This window comes from Oryzias latipes, chromosome 20, assembly GCF_053564925.1.
Source record: "Oryzias latipes strain Hd-rR chromosome 20, Olatipes_Hd-rR_3.1".
Lineage (NCBI taxonomy): Eukaryota > Metazoa > Chordata > Actinopteri > Beloniformes > Adrianichthyidae > Oryzias > Oryzias latipes.
The window spans coordinates 22,643,166-22,662,011 of record NC_136256.1 but is presented as its reverse complement, the minus strand read 5'-3'; the positions used below and the strand labels follow the sequence as shown (position 1 = coordinate 22,662,011).

Here is an 18,846-nt window from a genome sequence, read left to right as displayed (position 1 = left end):
GCTGTTGGTCAAACTGGGATAGGATAGATGTCTGGCTCCAGACTCATCCATTCATTCATCTCCACTGTGAGAGAGAGAGAGACAGAAAGGGGGAGTTTTTGGGGGTGGGGAGGGGGTTGTGAGTATGTCAGGCGGCATCCCTGCTCGTCTCGCTCCAGCAGCTAAGTTAAATCAGAGGCAGTCACTGGCACTCTGCGGTGGTCTCCCTATCTGAAAGAAAGCATCAACAAGCTCTCGGTTCAACCAGCACCCCAGGTAAGAGCTCCCACAGCCTCCCTTTTATAAAAATGTTTGAGAAATGTTAAAAAACAGGAATAATATGAAATAACTGATTTAATTTGTCTTTTTTTTCCCCCTTTTTGGACTATTCCAGTTAGTTTCCTGATGTAAAACAAGTTTAAAACTATTCAAGCACTTATCTTGAGAGGCCTAAAAGAACAAAAACCTTCACATGTTGCTGTTTTTGTGTAAAAGTTCAGCAACTTACACAAAACTTGAGACATCTTTTAATAATTTACAGTAAGAAGAAACCAAGCCTGCCTTTTCTTTTTTGCTAAAAAAGCTGATAAAGAGTCACTGAAATTCTCACTAATAGACATTCACAACTCCTTCACAGGGACAAAACAGAAGCTGTGAAATCAGGTGTTTCTGTGGATGTTTATAGAAAAACCTGTCCATGTTTGAGAAACAAGGGAAGGAAGCTGCTGCTAGAAGCTGGAGATATAAAAGCCTCTTTTTAGATACTTCTTTGCGAAATAGAAGCAAAAAATGAAGAGTAAGTCTTTCTGAACTGAAGGAAAACTATATAAAGCTTTCGTTTAAAATAATTACATTGTAAACAGAAAAAAATCAAATAAATTGAAATAAAATACTAATCTGCAATCCATCTTCAGTTAAAAATAAACATTTTCTTTTTTTTTAATCAGAAGAAAGGTGTGTGTTCCTGACACCCCTGCCTTAATTTAATGTAATACTTTAATTAAAGTGACACTTTGTGAGTTGAGATTAAGGAGGAAGTGAGGCCATGGTTGAGAAGAGGCACACTATTAAACACCCACATTATTAATCTAAAGGGAGTAACACCGGCAAATTAAGCTGTCTGGGCAGGTTTGAAAGTTGCATGGCTCATTGGTGGACTGAGGTGCTAAACTTGTGCTCCTGTGGTATGTTAAAAGGATGGTAAAAGAGGGAGGCACTTATTGTTGCAGAACGTCCTGTGGCTCAAATGGCGTTTAAACGAGCGGATGATCAGGAGGTGGAAGGCTTTGGTTGTGCACCGAGGTAAACCTTACTTCATAATGTGCTGGTATAAATCATTAACTCCATCAGGCAGACTTTTAGTGGGTCTCTCTATATGGACAGCCAGATGGTGGTGCTCCTGTCAGAGAGGGTTGGGGCTCGACCCAAACCTGGAACAGCTAAGCTGTGGGGAACCTCCAACGTTCTTTGCTGGTTGTTGTGATCCCATGCAGGAAAAAGCTGCATTAACTAACCCAAAGTAGGATGTTTTACGTTGGATGTTATTGCCATTATGTCAGTCAGGAGTCAAAGCAATGCTGCAGGCAGAGATGTTCCCAAACTTCCTCCAAATCCTGATTTTATTGTTCACTGTAGGGAGCATTGTGTTCAACCAACGCAGGGCCCCATCGCCTCTTGTCTTGTCTCAGAGGATGCAGCTTGCTCCGGGATCTTGTGAAGTAGATGTTTACCTTCCTGTCTGTGGTCACCCAGGGTTTATGGCTACCATTTAGTAATGTGCCATCTCACTCATAGGTGCACACTGAACACAGGAGCACTTGATAACCTGCTCTCTATACCACCTTCTGTCTTTACCAGCTTGCCTTTTTTATTGGACTTTCATAAGTACATGCTCAACCGTTGCTTTCATCCCTGTGGATGTAGCTTCCCCCTAGTGGAAAAGTACTGAAGGGTAGCAATCAGCAGCTTTCATTCAAAGCAACTTAGAAAGTTTTGTCGCCAGTTAAAGAGCATTGTTGGAGTTTTGCCCAAGACTATTCTGACCGTTTGAACCAGAAAAGATCAGTCAACCAACAGACCAGCTACTCTTTCATATTAACGTCTATTTGAATAACATTATTTATGTTGTGAGGTCACTTTTAATCTTTTTTTTTCCTGCATTTGTCACCATTAGAAGTCAGCATCAAGGAATTTATTGGAACTTTTGCGCATTTGTGGCTGTTCACTGTTATGATCATCACACAGGGAAAAGAACAGGCTCAGTAAATCCAAACGATGACATCTGTGCAGGAAACTCACAGAGATATTCCATTATTATGTTGCCCTTGGCACTCCCTCGTCTTCCACGCTCAACAGTCCTCGCCTCTGCAACCTGCATCCACAGCTTCAATGGATGCCAGGGTTTTTTTTTCATGGAAACACTGGAAAATGAAGGCATCCTTGAATCTGAGGTCAAATAGTTCCAGAGTAAGGAAGGGCTCAGACTGTCTTAATGTCAACCATAGGCTGCAGGAATCTGGAATGTTTTTCTAAGCTTGAATTGGCAGTTCTTGTACCTAACACTTGGAATAGGAGACATATTCACTGAAGTGTTGTTTTCCTGCAAAAAGGAGTTTTTCTTTCCATGTGAGGAGTCAGCAGCAAGGTGGTATGAGAAAAATATGTAGCACTAGAATGCCATCTTGTGGCCAAAAACCATCTTTGGTTGGTCAAAATATAAGAAAGAGGTTCTTATTTGAGCTTGAAGATTGTGATTTTTAAAAATTCTTCTTATTTTTTTTCTAATAGTCTTTTTTATTTTCACTAGCAAAGCTTAAGCATATTTATGACTTTTTACATTCACAAACATTTAACAAGTAATTAGGGCAAATGTGTCTTTCATAGCGACAATGTTTTGTAATATTATTCTAATATTTTCCATCAGCCTCGCTAATGGCATCAAATAAGCATTTCTTTTTTAACATAAATACTATCAGCAAAAGAGGGGGAGGGGGGGGGTCTGTTTTAAAGCTACATTCTGCTTCTCTAAATGAAGGGGGGAAAAAAAGCCCGGAGGCAAATTTTCTGCAGCACGCAGGTTTGATTTTCTCACAGAGAGAAGTTTCCACGGAGCCGAATCCCCGCTGTCCTGTTTGTTTAGGTGTGCGCTGATTAGAAGTTCCCATGCTGTGTACAATGTATCTCTGCACACCAAGGGTTTGAAACGTGACATGTCTTTTACAGTGACTGGAGCTTCACAGCTCTCTGCTTGTTTCCTCCCTGCTTTCTCAGAACCTCAGTGTTTAATGGTGTTGTTATCCAAGCTCACACTTTGCCATGCAGCCTCAATTAACACAGGTCATAACACTGAGCATAAATATTCTCCTTCTGGGCTTCTGTGCGTCCACCCAGACGGACAAACCATTTGATAAACTCTACAGACTTTTACTGTTGCCGTCATTAGCCGAGAGGCGATTTAGAGAAGGAGCCAGAATGGAGAATGTCTAAATAACGATCTTTCAAAGAGCATTTTTGGAATATTGAATAACATGTGACATCTGTTTTTCATGGCTCTTTATTTTACAGAAATAATGTAAAGCTTCAAAATGGCTTTAAAGTGCAGGTCTTTAATGAGCTGGTGTAGGGTGAGCACTTTCATGGCTGCTCGTGTGGATTAGCGTTTATGGACCATGCCGGCAGTAATGACGGCTCTTCTACAAGACTGTCTGTGACATTTTTGTTGTTTCTTTTATAGGATCCTCTGAGGCCCTCGCCCAAGGCCTGTATCAGTCACCACAGACACACCCCGTCGACAGGGCCCCCTGCTAAACAGTCCCAGGATTTGGCACTAAAAAGAGGAAAAATGCAGAATCAAACGGCGTGGGCGACAAAGGAGATAAACTTGACATGTGGCATGTCTGGAAGCCACAAATTCATCTTCACCCTGGTGCCCATCGTCTACAGCTTCAACTTTATCATCGGCATCATCGGTAACACCATGGTGGTGGCTGTCATCTACTTCTACATGAAACTCAAAACGGTGGCCAACATTTTTGTCCTCAATCTCGCCATCTCAGACCTCACGTTCCTCATCACTCTGCCCATGTGGGCAACGTTCACCGCCACAGAGTACAGCTGGCCCTTTGGAGGGTTCCTGTGCAAGACCAGTGCAGGACTGGTCACTTTTAACCTGTACACCAGCGTCTTCTTCCTCACTGCTCTCAGTACTGACCGGTACCTTGCCATTGTGCACCCAGTGCAGTCACGGCGGTTTCGCACCGTGGTGTACGCACGCATCACCTGTGTAGTGATCTGGCTTTTTGCCTTCGTCCTGAGTGTGCCAACAGCCCTCACCAGGGACGTCCATGACATCAAAAACCCCCAGACCACCGTGTGTGGCATCCTGCACCCCAAAGCCGAAAACAGCGAGAGGCTGAAAGAGCTTCTTTTGGCTATTGGTGTCTTGAAAAGTCTGCTGGGTTTCCTGGTGCCCTTCATCATCATCATCACCTGCTATTGCCTGATTGGACGGGCACTGCTGCGAGTGAAACACATTCAGAAAAACTCCCGCTCCCGCGATGACGAGGTGTTGCATATGCTGGCAGCAGCTGTCCTGGCCTTTTTCCTGTGCTGGGCGCCCCATCAGGTCTTCCACTTCATGCAGCTGCTCACCCAGCAGATTCTGGTGGAGAACTGCACCATGCTGGAAATCATCGACACCGCCATGCCATTCACCATCTGCATCGCCTACTTTAACAGCTGCATGAACCCTATCGTCTACGGCTTCGTGGGACGCAACTTCCGCAAGAACTTACTGCGTTTGCTCCGCTGCTCTCCAGGTAGACCGGCGGGGCCCCACCAGAGCATCAGTTCTAAGATGAGCGCCCTGTCGTTCCGTGCCTCAGAGGCACTGAGCCTTACGGTCAAAAGCAATGTCTCCACTGATGTTAAGTGACAGTCAGAGGGAAAGCAAGACACAGGGTACAGTTTTGCTCTCGGCACTCTTACAGCCTCATGGTTGAGAGGCAAGGGACAGAGAAAATACCATGCTGTATTACCAAGCACTGAACCATTCATAAGGCTTTCAAATGTAGCCTATGCCAGACTCATACAAACCATTAATGTGTTGCAGATCCACGCCATTGAGACTCTTTTTAGCTATGTCAATATCCCCAAAAATAAAGAACGGTAAGATAGTACCATGAATAATGTATTATTTATATAGAGATATGCATGTTGTCCAGGATTTCCTCACTTGAATTTTTTTTTAGATGTGTTGTCTGATGATGATTGTGTTTTCTCAGCAAACCCTGTGTGAATCAGAATAGCTGATTAGGCTGAAACATCAAAGTTTCAGGAACTTTCAAGCTACAGTCACGCCGCTCTCAGCAGCGTGGGTTCAAGTGGCCACTTCCAATGAAAAGTCCATGGAAATGCACCTAAATGTGATTTTCGGGCGTCTGTGTTTAAAACTCTCATGTTCACATGTAGCTACGCAAGTTTCTGCAATCGTTTTCGGGCTCTACATGCCAAACCAGGAATTAGTAAACACGCATGAAAGTCAAACTAGGTCGAATTTTGACCAATCTGGGACTCGGATTCGGTAGTGTTGAATGGATGATGTCCCTTTTAAATTTACAGAGGTACCAACTGTTTGGAAATTGATCACGGAGGAGAAATTAATAATTACGTTTTCCATAACATAAAGTCTTTCATATGCGGGAATAAAGCTGTGAAAGAAAACGCGTCTGTAGCTTTTACAGGTGAAATTTCCCTCATCGGCTGTTGCATGCTCTGCCAACAGCTGCATGAATTCCCTTTGGTCTTGTGTTGGAAACCTGTAACCTTAAATGTCTTACTGTAACATGGCGTAGACTCGTGCCTGTCCTGTGAGATGTCACTGACAACTACTGTGCTCTTTGTGAAAACTTTGCATGATGAAATGTCTGGGAGTGACATACAGTAACAATCAGTGTGAGACACAAACGCTCCAGGTTGAGTGATTTATGTGTAATATTTATGTGTTGATGCTTTTTTTTAACTGTGCAAGTGTACATTTTGTGTATACATGTTAGAAAAAAAGAAGATAATAAAAAATACTATACACACAGAACTGGGATGATTTCTTTTTCCTAGAAAATACAAATATGTCAACTAGAGTTCAAAAACAGCTTAAAACAGAGAATCTTCATTTACAAAATAATAATCAAGTGACCTTGACTAAAAGTTTATCCTAAGTAGTATTAATCATTGACTGATCATCAGGTAAGACCTTGTTTCTTCACATAGTTCCTAAAATAACTGCTGCACTGTGGCATCTCAGACTGGGATTGGTGGAAGGGCAGCAGGCGGGGGGTTATAAGCCCTGTCCACAGCAGAGGCCGACTTCACTGCCAACATGAAGGTCCTGCTGTTTTTCGGACTGGTGGCTGCTGCCCTGGCTGATGTCACGCGTTTTGATGGGTATTTTTTTTTTTACTTTTTGGCATTTAGAAAAAGGCTCCAAATTCTTTAAAGAATGACTGCGGTTTATGGACTGAAAAGGATTATCCTAACAGGAGGCCAATCAAAGCACAACACAAGTTTGCTTTGTGAATAATAGCGAATTATTGTAAATTTGAGAAATTTTTAGCTCATGAGATAAAATCAAGTTAAATAAAGATTTATCGGTCAATTTGTATGTCTTTTAAAAAATATTTAAGCTATGATACTTATCTTAAAAATATAGCCAAAGGAAATTAATCCAACAAATGTATGGACAAACATTTCTGCACATAAAATATATTTTTTGATCTTCTTATGGTTTACACTGTATAGAAGTTGTTTTATTCTGCATTGAAGCTGCTCCACATTTGTTTGTTTTTTTGTGAGGGCCCAAAAGGACTAATAGACTTTTAACTCTACTGAAGAGTCACAGCTCAGTTTTGAATCCGTTTATCGTCTTTCGATGCTGTTGCTTTCCTCATGGCCTCTGTCTTTTGCTCCACAGAGAAAAAGTCCTCCGCCTGAAGCCTGTCCTCGCTGAACATGTGACCCTCATCAGGGATCTGGCTGAGAGCATCGAAGTACTAGCCTGCACGATGTCATCATATGATTGGCTTATAACGAAATGAATAAATAAATTCAATCTGGCTGCATTTGGTAGATTTTGCACTGCAAACCAGTTCCTATGTGTATTTTTGTCGAGTGTTACAACATTGTGTGTCAGTGCCTTAATACTCAAGTGTTGGGCTTTGGTGCCATCTGCAGGTGGACTTCTGGAGCCCTGACAGCCCTGAGCTGGTGACGATCGACATCGATGTGGACATTCGGGTGCCCGCCAGATACCTCTCCATCGTGTACACCACCTTGGGTCAGAGCAGCATGGCGCATGAGTAAGTCACCAAATAAAGAAACAATAGGCTTTTCCTCCCTCAGGTGAAGCTAAAGCAACACATTTTCACTTAGGATTCTCATTGAGGACGTCCAGGTTGCCATCAATCGCCAGGCTGACAACGGGATCAGTCCTAAAGAACTGCACAGCTACACCAAATACAACACTTGGGATACTGTAAGAATGTAAAAAGAGCATTGTTTCTTAAATTTTGCATTGTTTTTTTTCCAAATTATAATATTTAACAGTTTGAATTCACTTTGATTTAACTCCAGGTCCTGTCCTGGATCAACTCCATCGCCTCTTCCAACCCTAGCCTGGTCAGCAAGCAGGTGATTGGAAACACATTTGAGGGACGCCCCATGACTCTCCTCAAGGTATTTTAATCTTACATACAAGCTGAATATTTTAATCTTTTTGAGGTTATGCACAAGCAAATCTAACAAAAATCACAATTTACCAACCACAGCTTGGTAAATCCTCCGGCACTACCAAGCCTTCCATCTTTTTGGACTGCGGCATCCACGCCAGAGAGTGGATCTCTCCTGCTTTCTGCCAGTGGTTTGTGAAGGAGGTAACAAGGACTCTCTGATATTTATTGCAAGGATCTCCTTCAGAGCTTCTTTCAAACTGTGAGAAGCTGTTTTGAAATCCTTTGCAGGCTTTGGAAACCTATGGCAGTGACTCTCAAATGACCAGCCTTCTTGACCAGATGGACGTCTACGTCCTGCCCGTCTTCAACATCGATGGCTACGAATACTCACACACGACCGTATTTAACTTCCGCTTCAAACCTAATTTGATAATCCAATTATTGTATTTAATATTTAAGATCCTGTCTTCTTTTTGGAACCTTACAGAACAGAATGTGGAGAAAGACCCGCTCCAAGTTATCTGGAAGCAGCTGCCTGGGCACCGATCCCAACAGGAACTTTGATGCCGGCTGGTGTAGTAAGTGCAGCAGAGAGCACAGTCACATATCCAAAGGGAGCATGTATTATGGATTTAAAGTTTGTGGGCCTTGTAAGAGTCAAATCAAATAAGAAAGGAAAAAGATCTGGGCAGCAGATGGTGATTTGTTGCATCATAAATCCAGGCGTACATCGAAACCTTGAATCCTGCTAGTTTTAATTCTAGTTTTTAATAATCTGTATAATCAATTCAAGCCAAAAAAATCTTTTAAAAGAGGTTTATCTGTCTTGAACTCCTTCTGACAAATGAGATTGGAGAAACTGTTTCAATTATCGTCAGCCATCATGAAGGGTTTGTCCTTGCAGCCGTCGGAGCCTCCAGCAACCCCTGCAGCGAAACCTTCTGTGGCTCCACCCCCGAGTCTGAGATTGAGGTCAAGAATGTGGCTGATTTCATCCGCAAGAACAAGTCCTCCATCAAAGCCTACCTCACCATCCATTCCTACTCCCAGCTCCTGCTCTTCCCCTATTCCTACTCCTACAATCTGGCTGCCGACCACAGTGAGCTGGTGAGTCACGACATCCGTCAGACACTCACAGCTGAGTCCTTTTAGATCACTGGGAATTGCTTAAGTCTTCTTAATCACTGGATCCTCAGTGAATCAGTCTGTTTGTGTAAAGAGTCTTGCATAACCTGAGTGTAATAAATCTTCTAAATGTGTTTCTGGAATCAGTCCAGTCATATTGCAGACTAGATCCTATCTACGGGCTACACAGCTGCTGCAAATCCTGTATTCGCAGCTCACACACCACCCTACCATGTCAAAGGGCTGTATGGTTAACCCACACTGCTCCACCTCTCTTTACCTGGTGCAGATCACACATCTCTGCCACTCCTCTGATTAATGCTGTCTTTATACACTTTAAAGAACAAAAGAACTCCATCACCATTCATCTGTGCCCTCAAGAGTATAATTTCCTGCCTGTGCGTTTCTCTGGAGGTTTCATTTCCTCCTGTAACTCGCTGAAGCTTTGTGCAACTTTTTTGCAATATCTGGACAATGTTGGGTTTAAACAAGTGAAAGTTGATGCTGCAGGGTGCAAAAAGACACAGTTTTCTCAGAACTTGCTTGTTCAGCTCTTCTCCGGTCGATGGCTAAATTCTTTCACACGACTTATGCATCTTTGTTTTTGCTTTTTCCTTATTATGTAGATGAGCGTTGCTCAGGGAGCCTCTGCTGCTCTGACTAGTCTGTATGGCACCCGCTATACCAGTGGACCTGGTGCTTCAACTATCTGTAAGTGCAACAAATGAAGCAGGTTGCAGTTTCTTTCAAACAGACATTCGGCAAAGACTTGTCTCGTTACACCTCTAAGACGATGATGTGTTCATGATGCAGAAGTCTCCTTTGGGGGCTGAAGCCTTCTACAGACAACAAAAGGCAATCAATCACAGCAACTTCTTCTCTTTTTTTGCTCCCAGACCTTGCTGCGGGAGGCTCTGATGACTGGGCCTATGACCTGGGGGTGAAATATTCCTATACCTTTGAGTTGCGTGACACTGGTTATCACGGCTTCCTGCTGCCAGAGTCTCAGATCAAGCCCACATGCGAGGAGACCATGCTGGCCGTCAAGTACATTGCTGCCCATGTGCAGAAGAACCTCTATTAAAAAGCGTAGCAGCCAGGACCCCTGCCAACGCACTGCCTCTGCCCCAGCCCCTAGCCCCTCCAACCTCTCAGCCATCTCATGCCCGTATCTATGGATACGGACACCACCCGCCATGTTTCCTCACTGTGCTTGACAGAGTGTCACGATGCAAGTGCAAACAATAAAATCAATGATCCATCCCCACATGCTGAATCTCATTTTTTCTTTGAATCTGATCATAAAACACAGTTTTTGTTTTTTTTCTGTCAACAAAAATACTGCAATTAGGCCTTTTTGCATTCTGAAAGTCTATTTTGGGAAGTTAAAAGAAGTGTCAATTTTGGTTAATGCAAATTAAAAGTTTTCAGCAACAGAAAGCAATACATGGTAAAGCCTCAGATTTACTCACTTGGTCTTATTTGAATCGTCTTGTCCAAATGGAACCAAGAATCAAACGTGTCGATGTTTGGAGAATCAGACAGAGCATAAGATTAGCTGGAAATTGGCCCTCATATTTCAGGATAGAGACAGCCTGATAGTATTGGCTAATGTACAAAGATTACTTAAACAGTAACTGTATTTTCTCAGCAATGCTTTTCAAGATTTTTGATTGATTTAGCACACTATTCTCACCTAATCACAAGTTTTTTTTGACACTGTACAAGATAAAGGCTAAAATCAGGGGTGTGACAATTCATTTTTAACAATGATTCGTTGCATATCAAAATTTGTGTTTGCTGATACAATTCATGGTCGATATTGGTTCATCTTGGTTCATCCAATTTGATCCAATTTACTGACCTAAAATTGATCCAGGACATCTTTATCCAAAACTTCAAACAGTGTGACTCAGAGATAAATACCTGGGTACTGAACAGTGCAGCTGATGTTTTCCAGATTCCTTGTCTTTCTTGCAAGATAATCAAGTGTAAATTAAATATGTGTGCAAACAAACAAGTAAACAAGAATTAATGGCAAATCCACTCACATTTTAGCTTCATAAAAGTTCAGCCCACTGTTTTGTTTTCCACAAAAAAGTATTACAAACCGAGCATTATTAGAACCACCCTGTATGGTCACATCTTTGCAAGTTCAAAGAGTTTGCACACATTGGACTGTAATGATGGCTTGATCTTTTTTTTTTTTTTTTTTTTTTTTTTTGCTGCTTTCACATGTGTGTTGTATGCTACTTGGTCGTTTTTAGCGTTATAGTAAAATTGACCTACTGTGTCTCAATCCAAATGTTTTTTTTAATCGTTATAATTGATTTGTTTTGTTTTGAAATCATTTTATGATGCAATAGTTTGATTTAATTAACAACTTGCCTCAGACAGACTGATATGGCTATATCGTATGAATATAAATCAGTAAATTGATTAAGTCGATTAAACGTTACACCCCTACTAACAAATAAAATGGGGTTTGTTGACTTTTTGAAAAATCCTTCTTGCAGTTTCATTTATTGTCCACCAGATTACGCCAAAGTTCAAACAAAATCTTTCCAAAGAGAAGAAACTAAATTGTGTGCTACCGTTTTTCTAGTTACGTGTAAGACAGTTTGTTATATTGAACTTTAAATAAGTCAATTATAAATTAAGTTAAATTCTAATTTGTGTGTGAATGTGTGATTACTGGCCTCTCTGACCTGGCGGGGGTGTTGAGTTTCACGCGGGGAGCAGGTGGGCGTGTGCAGGGACAGTTACGTGACGCAGCGTCCACTGTCTGTATGGTATAAATACACCTAAGCGTGCTCAGTCGGCCCCTCTCTCCTCTCAGCTGCCGCCTTTAAATCAAAGCTGCGCGGTAGCTAGATCTCCACCGGCAGTCATGGCAGGTAAGGAACTTCTGGAAACCTGTTAGCTGAAATGTTTGGAGTGCCGCGCGACTTTTTGTAAACTAGCATAAAGTGCCGCTTCTCTTGTTTGGTGCTTAGCTTGCTGAATTGACTCAAAATCTTGTTTTGTTGAATGTTGTAGCTTGTATGACATTAGTCATTAGTCAAAAACTGGTTAACAAGTCATTTAAGCTAATAAACGTCGGTGACTGACATTTTCGTGAAAGTGCTCAAACTTGTTTTTTTCCCCCTCCAATTTTTATGAAGCTTAGCTTTGGAACTTTTGAGTTCATTTGTTTAAATTTAACACATATGGGTTTAAATAGGTTGTTTTCCCCTAACTTTTTGTAGTTTGAACTACATTTTTGCTACTCTACTGCCTCCACCAATTAAAGTAGGGGGCGTGAGGTGAGGCGCCTGTGTGGAGCCGGCAACAGCTTTTTCTGGCCTGCCTTGGTACTGAAAGCCATTGTTGGCTGAATATATACAGCTCCAAGGCAGTTCTCTCATTTTTCCCCTCCTCCTCCTTCACCAAGGCTTTTAAAATGCAGCTCTTTGGGGGAGATTCATGGTGAAATTCACACGAGCTGACTTCATCCGTTCTTTCTCACAGACAGTCGGTCATTGTTGAATTGAAGGCCTGCCTTGGCAGGTATCTGACAGTTTTCCTGCCTGCAGCCTGAACTGATGAAATGTGAACCACATGGCAAATAAATGTCATCTCTGAAGCGTTAAAAACTTTTTTACAGAATATTCCAACAAAACCTGCTTGTGTAGTTTTGACATGTTGTGCCAAAACGTAACGATTCCTACTTTGTTTTTTGCAAGGATTTGTAATTTCCACTGTCCGAGCATGAATGCTGTTAATTTAACTTGGGGTTTTCTGTCTTAAAGTTTACCATCTATGCAAATAAAGATAACCAATTAGCTTCAGTACTTGAAAATGGATTAACTTGAGTGATTTCTTCTTGCACCACATTTGCTGAACCCTCCTTTAACCACTGATTCTTGTTGTCTTTGCAGATCAGGCCTTTGTGACTTTGGCTACCAACGACAGCTATGCTCGGGGCGCCATGGTTTTGGGCAAGTCCCTTCGTAACACCAACACTTCCAAAAAGTTGGTTGCATTAATTGGCCCGCATGTGTCGGAACCGTGCCGGTGAGCTTTAAGTTTTGTCTCCCATCTCGTGTCAGATCTGTTGCGCTGGGTTGGCTGACGTGGTTTTAATCTTCAGGTCAGTGTTGAGGATGATCTACGATGAAGTGAAGGTGGTGGATCTGATGGACAGCGGTGACACGGCTCACCTAGCAATGATGAAGAGGCCTGATCTGGGAGTGACCTTCACCAAACTCAACTGCTGGACGCTCACGCATTACTCCAAATGTGTGTTCATGGATGCAGACACTCTGGTGAGACTGGCCGGTTGTTGCTTTCACCCCCCAGAAGGAATTTTTTTGTGTGTGATCGGTGTTTACCTGTATCCTAGGTGCTTTCCAACATAGACGAGCTGTTTGACAGGGAGGAACTGTCGGCTGCTCCTGACCCTGGCTGGCCTGACTGCTTTAACTCGGGTGTGTTTGTGTTTCGTCCTTCTGTGGAGACCTACGGAAAACTCCTTCAGTTTTGCACAGAACACGGCAGTTTTGATGGTAAGTTTGACATTTTAAAAACCCTTTACTAACAACACTTGGAAGATGATTGAAATCAGTATCATTTTAAGAAAGTAAGTGGTGCACATAAACTTGGAGAAAATTTTTTTTTTCCTCTACCACTATGTGCTGAATTAAAAAAAAACAAATGTCCCAAAATAAAATGTAAAGCACATGGATGGTAGCTTCCATCTCCATGACAGCAGATGATGCTCCTTGCCTCGATCATTTAACCAAAGATTTGAATTTCGATTTGACTCCATTGTGGCGATTGAACTAAACTTCTTGGTGTTGCTCCACACAAGGCTCCTCTGTCCAGCACGCCGCTCTCAGGGGGGGCCTGCTGGGCGCTGGGGAGGCTGTTGCGTATGAAGGGGCCGTTCTGCTCACAGCTCTGGTTGACGTTCAGAAAGGTTGCTCTGTGAGATGTTCTCAAAATGAGTTGTGGTTGTTGTTCTGGCTCCCGCTGGCTAAAAAAGGATCTGTGCTCCGCACTAGCGTGCTGAATGTTCACCACATGTGGTTTCTTAAAAAAAAAAAACTCTAATCCTGGAGCTCAAACTTTTCACCAAGATAAATAACATTCATTGCCTGTCATATTAAATTCCCAACTATCTAATCAGAATTGATTTGACTGTTGGTGGGTTTTAGCTACAAATGTAATGGTGTAGATTTGGACACTTGATCTCCTTAAATGCCTAAACACGAGAACTGATTTTTAGTTTCATTGATTTGAGCTTTTGGAGTTTTTTATATTTGTCCTTTGAGTAAACAGAACATGAGTCTTTGGATTTTGTGCATTATGAATAAAATTGCTTTCATCCATTGAAAAATAATTTGATATGCTTATAAGGGTGAGTGTGGAATGACAGGCTGCCTTTTCTGATTGTTGTATGGCTGCACAACGTTTAGAGAAACCCCAAACAAGATGCAGTTTCTATTGGGAGCCATTGGTAATGAATGAACAATGGCTTTTTTTCCATTGTGGTTCTGTGAAAGAAAATTCCATCAGAGGGTGGTTTATTTGAAAATTAATTAGTGGAACTTATTTAGGCCAGCGCTTCTGAGCACCGCCACGTCCTGGCTTCCACCAGCAAAATATTTCCACAACTACTTACAAAAAATGTTCCCGACTCAATTAAAAGCAATTTATTGATGTCTGATTAGTTTCTTCTTCTGGCATTTTGGTGTGATGCCGCTGCTTCTGCACTCGAAGGCCTGTTGATGGGTAAAGCTGTTTTATTTATAGCTATGGAGGGTCTTTTCATGTGCAGTCGGGCATGAGTAGACGTCCCTTTGACCTTTAGCATTTCACTTCCACTCCTGCAGTCTGTGCATGATTATATTGAAAAATAGCCGAGGAAGAAAATGAGAGGTTGAAGCCCGGAGGCCGTCTGTGCATCTGTGGCTCCGCTGCTCCTCGGCCAAGACGAAGCGGCGGGGTTAGCCGCACATTCTTGCAGAGCTCCGCTCATCCCCACAAAATGAAGAACCTCGGCTTCAGAGAAAGTTTGGAAATCCTCTTGAAGGTGTGGGATCAGGAAACTGCCTGTTATTAGTGCCGTGGATTTGAAATTCTGGAAGCTGCCAGAATCAGAAATGGTCACTTTAGTAACGTACTCCTGTGAATGTAACTGAATATGCTGGAGTATATTTGAGTTTTTCTGTTTGTAAAAATTCCAGATCCGTATCATCACTTGCAGATGTGAGGACGTATGCAGCAGTTGCAGATCAGTGGAATTTATTTTCAATGTTTTTGTAGTTAAATGGACCAGAACCTTGGAATTGTTTGCAGCAAACTCCCAATATTCCGTCGACTTTTCCTAAATCCAGTCTGCATGTGCTGGTTCTTATGTCCTGCAGGTAATCTCAGTCTGCATTCATAAACTCTGGCAAATGTAGCTTCTCCTTTCTGTACAAAGCTGGAAACTTCTGACACCAGTAACTGCGGGTAAAAATGGAGAATTGGAGGTTTTTATCAAGAGTTTCAAACAGTGCTGTTTGGGTCAATATTGAAGCTTAAAGGTTGGAGTTTATTTCTCTTCTACACACAGGAGTCAAAGGTTTTTTTTGTATTGTCCACCCCATCCCCCAGCTCCTCTGTTGGCCAGATCTTTATGGTTGGCCTGCAGAGCTGGTGATGCCGTTCATGCGGTTATTATCGACCCACAGCCAGCATTTCACCACTCGAAGCAGAACTTTCTCCAGGCCTGGCAGCGGTGTGTCGTTTTTGGAAGTTGGCGTGCAGATGAACTGACTGAACTGGGCGCGGTGGAATACCTGCATTAGTTTCATCAACATGCAGACTACGTCTGTTCACAACCTTTAACTGCTTGTCTACTGGAATGAAAGCTGATTAATCATGAAGGAGGTTGGCCCTCTTTCATTCAGAACGGGGAAACTATGCATTTCCAAATGACATCCTCCTCATCTGCTTTATTTTATTTATTTTTATCACACAATCGAAGGAAAACTCTAATAGACTTGTTTGACATGGATCCTCATCGCATGTTTACCCTGAGGGGGTTTTCTTCAATCAGTGGTGAAAGTCCAGTTTGTCTAAAAGTGGAATAGAGTTGGTGTGGGAAAATTCCTGCGCCTGCTTATGTGACTGTCTGTCTGCCCGGCAGACGTTCAGTCAGATGGAAGTCTTGACAGAGCAGCTGGAGAAAACGCCTTTTCAAATTGAATAAACTTGCCTCAATGAACACATGAGCGCTTTCTCCAAACTCATTCTCAGACTTTGAATTAAAGTGCTTAGGTGTCTAGTCAGTTATCAGATGTATTTTTGGAGACTTGAAGTCTACATGAAGTGGCTGAGTTTGAAGTTGGGTGTGAAAGCATCTCTGGTCAGCTTTCTCCATCAGCCTGAGCAGACCAGCCCCTCCACACACCTTTCCTTCAGAGGTTCTGTAGGGGCTACCTAAACTAAAATGCACAAATGAATTGGTCAGTTTAGACATGACGGACTTGTTTTCTGTTCCAGGAGGGGACCAAGGTGTCTTGAATGGCTTCTTCTGCGACTGGGCAACAGCTGACATATCAAAACATCTCCCCTTCATTTACAACCTGAGCAGCGTAGCCATCTACACTTACCTTCCAGCATTCAAACAGTAAGTCTCTGAGCAGCTTTTACCCTCACGGGGTAAGGGTGGTTATAGATTTCGGGGGCGGGGGGTCATTTGTCTGGTCCTGGTGTTTTCCTGTATTCCCATAAGTCAATTGTTACGACACAGGAGTTTGCCATTGGTCCAATCATGTGCACCGGAATCGGGGCCAAGATGTAAGCAGAAGCCTGATCACATGAGCCCTGATCACATCGTGACACGACTTCAAGTTACGAGGGAGATGAGCAGTAAAATTCCAGCAGCTCAACTCGAGCCCCCCCCACCACCACCAGGCACTAGGCATGAGCTGGATATCCATGCTGCGCTCCCAACAGCTGATGGCACTCCTAAAATAGAGATTTAAAGACCCCCCAGCTCTGGTCATTGTGTCTTAAGCCCTCGCTCTCATCCTCATTGGGGGGGGTGTCAACACTTCACTGCATGGAAACCATCGTCGAGCTCTTTCGTTTAGCATTCCTGTGCAATCCAAATCGGGATAATGGAAGGAAGGGACATATCTTTCCATGTTGGTTCTTGTCAGCAGTAGCACTGAGTGTTCTGGCGTCAAAACAAACCCCCCCCCCCCCCCCCCCCCAGCTCTAAACCCCAACAGGCCTCAGACGCCATTTTTCCCAGAGACTGCTTTGCCAACTCTGGTACAAGCTCAGAAAAATGAGCATCAGCCTCCCGTTTGTCTTTCAGGTATGGTGGAAATGCCAAGGTGGTCCACTTTCTTGGGCAGACCAAGCCATGGAGTTACACATTTGACCCCAAGGCCAAACAGGTTTCGGGCAGTGGGCAGGAGGCCGCCGCTCATCCCACCTTCCTCCTGGACTGGTGGACTCTGTATGCCAGCTCTGTGGTGCCGCTGCTGCAGGAGCAGTATGGAGACCAGCCCTTCTTCTCCGGATGTCTTGATGTGAGTTTTCTTACACTATTCCCAGCTCGTCTTTAATGAAAGTCCCATGAGATGAAAACGGTCCATCAGATCTGCAGCTTTAATAAAACAGGATGTTTAGCGGATCCAGTGAGGAACGCCTGGTTGGAGTAATTCTTGTGCTTTTCTCTTATCTGCTCTAAAGTCCCAGCCCAGTGGCATGGTCAGTAGTCAGAATGTACAGGTATGGAGAAGATTTGGTTTGTTAATAACATTGTCTTGGTTCCTGATTCCCTACTCACTACTTTGAAATCAACATTTTTGTGTGTTGTGTTCATTTTTTTTAACCTGGAAAGATCACATGGTGGGTTTGGTGCTCCTCACACGGGACTTGGAATTGTGTGGCGTTGAATTTTCCGCGTGGATTTCTCGTTCTTGATCGTTTTTTCTTTTGCCCTCCTCAGGGTGAGAGCAGCTTTCCCCCGGCGCTCCCTCCCCAGCTTTCCTCAGAGGAGCGGAAGGAGCAATGGGAGCAAGGCCAGGCTGACTACATGGGAATGGACTCCTTTGACAATATCAAGAGAAAGCTCGACACGTTCCTGAAATGAGGTGGAGGTGGGAGTGACATGGAAATTCAAAAGCACCTGCAGTCAAATGTCATGGTCAACAGAGAAAACACTAAAGCTGACCTTTATCTTTCTGACCCCCCTCAACACAAGACCATGTAGTTCTACACATGTTTGGGGGGGGGGGGGGGGGGCTTACATTAACTACTTTAAACTGTTACATAGTTTACCCCGCTACACTGAAGAAAATGAAGGTTTACACCGTAAATGCACTTTTCCTCTTCTGGATACTTAAATCTCTCTGCAGCTTGTTTTTCCAAGTCTGTGCTTTATCTTCTTTTTTTGTGTATAAAAATAAACATTGCAACAAAGGTTGAAGTCTGCTTGATAAATGTGTTCTGTATACCTCTGTGCTTTTCTTACTTCTGAATTGACAGGTCGTGTGTGACAAATGCGTTTACAGCACTCCTAAAGATGTGTAGTCATTTTTACTGAATGTGGTGCCTTAAAAACTCTGTACTGCTGTCATCTTAGAAGTCCTCAAGCGGCTGATTTTTCTAGAACAATTGAACGCTGCACGTTTTTATGACCAGGTTGTTGACTGTACCAGAATCTTAAAATAAATTGAATTGGGGAAAAAAAATTGTTTTGGTCATGTGTGAGATGGATGGATCCTTCCTGAGGTGGGGAGTTGTTACAATAGTTTAAATGCAATCAAAAGTGGAAACTAAGTGGTTTGAAGGTTTCATTAACTCTGCAAGCTAAAAATGTCTTAAGTAAATCAGAATAGTCATGCACGGCCTTGTAGCTTTGGCTGACTTGCAGAGCTGTTGCTCTTTCTACAGCCTTGTCGGCGTCATGGAGGCTGAAAATGGGAACCGTTGGCAAAGCAGACAAATCCTTCAGGCTACAGAGACGTCT

The 18,846-nt window shown here is 42.9% G+C and overlaps 3 protein-coding genes across 4 annotated transcripts; all 3 read left to right on the top strand.

Annotated features, from left to right (window-relative positions):
• Positions 1-6,070, top strand: agtr1b (angiotensin II receptor, type 1b). The gene is made up of 2 exons (XM_011488970.4): positions 1-255; positions 3,713-6,070. Exon 2 carries the CDS (start codon positions 3,821-3,823, stop codon positions 4,910-4,912), a length of 1,092 nt encoding a protein of 363 aa, XP_011487272.1. The 5' UTR covers positions 1-255; positions 3,713-3,820; the 3' UTR covers positions 4,913-6,070.
• A 193-nt stretch (positions 6,071-6,263) lies between these two features.
• cpb1 (carboxypeptidase B1 (tissue)) lies at positions 6,264-10,095 on the top strand. Its single transcript, XM_004081091.4, has 11 exons — positions 6,264-6,420; positions 6,947-7,022; positions 7,207-7,331; positions 7,405-7,507; positions 7,606-7,707; positions 7,800-7,904; positions 7,992-8,102; positions 8,191-8,281; positions 8,608-8,810; positions 9,455-9,539; positions 9,725-10,095. The coding sequence occupies exons 1-11, from the start codon at positions 6,356-6,358 to the stop codon at positions 9,910-9,912; spliced, it is 1,254 nt and encodes a 417-aa protein (XP_004081139.1). The 5' UTR covers positions 6,264-6,355; the 3' UTR covers positions 9,913-10,095.
• Positions 10,096-11,379: 1,284 nt separating this feature from the next.
• Positions 11,380-18,568, top strand: gyg1b (glycogenin 1b). 2 transcript variants are annotated; one of them, XM_004081286.5, is made up of 8 exons: positions 11,380-11,725; positions 12,749-12,884; positions 12,961-13,135; positions 13,213-13,375; positions 16,362-16,488; positions 17,185-17,401; positions 17,565-17,603; positions 17,824-18,568. In XM_004081286.5, the coding sequence occupies exons 1-8, from the start codon at positions 11,719-11,721 to the stop codon at positions 17,965-17,967; spliced, it is 1,008 nt and encodes a 335-aa protein (XP_004081334.1). In that variant the 5' UTR covers positions 11,380-11,718; the 3' UTR covers positions 17,968-18,568. The 2 variants fall into 2 exon arrangements, with proteins under 2 accessions (XP_004081334.1, XP_011487271.1); XM_011488969.4 differs by lacking the exon at positions 17,565-17,603.
• The last annotated feature ends 278 nt before the right edge of the window (positions 18,569-18,846 follow it).

Excerpts from the sequence above, each read along its gene's own strand:
- agtr1b (XM_011488970.4), top strand. The coding sequence starts at position 3,821 with ATGCAGAATCAAACGGCGTGGGCGACAAAGGAGATAAACTTGACATGT.
- gyg1b (XM_004081286.5), top strand. Across the intron at positions 13,136-13,212 it reads TCATGGATGCAGACACTCTG|GTGCTTTCCAACATAGACGA; the intron begins GTGAGACTGGCC and ends CCTGTATCCTAG. Across the intron at positions 17,604-17,823 it reads TCAGTAGTCAGAATGTACAG|GGTGAGAGCAGCTTTCCCCC; the intron begins GTATGGAGAAGA and ends TGCCCTCCTCAG.
- cpb1 (XM_004081091.4), top strand. The coding sequence starts at position 6,356 with ATGAAGGTCCTGCTGTTTTTCGGACTGGTGGCTGCTGCCCTGGCTGAT. Across the intron at positions 7,023-7,206 it reads ATCTGGCTGAGAGCATCGAA|GTGGACTTCTGGAGCCCTGA; the intron begins GTACTAGCCTGC and ends TGCCATCTGCAG. Across the intron at positions 7,708-7,799 it reads GCCCCATGACTCTCCTCAAG|CTTGGTAAATCCTCCGGCAC; the intron begins GTATTTTAATCT and ends TACCAACCACAG.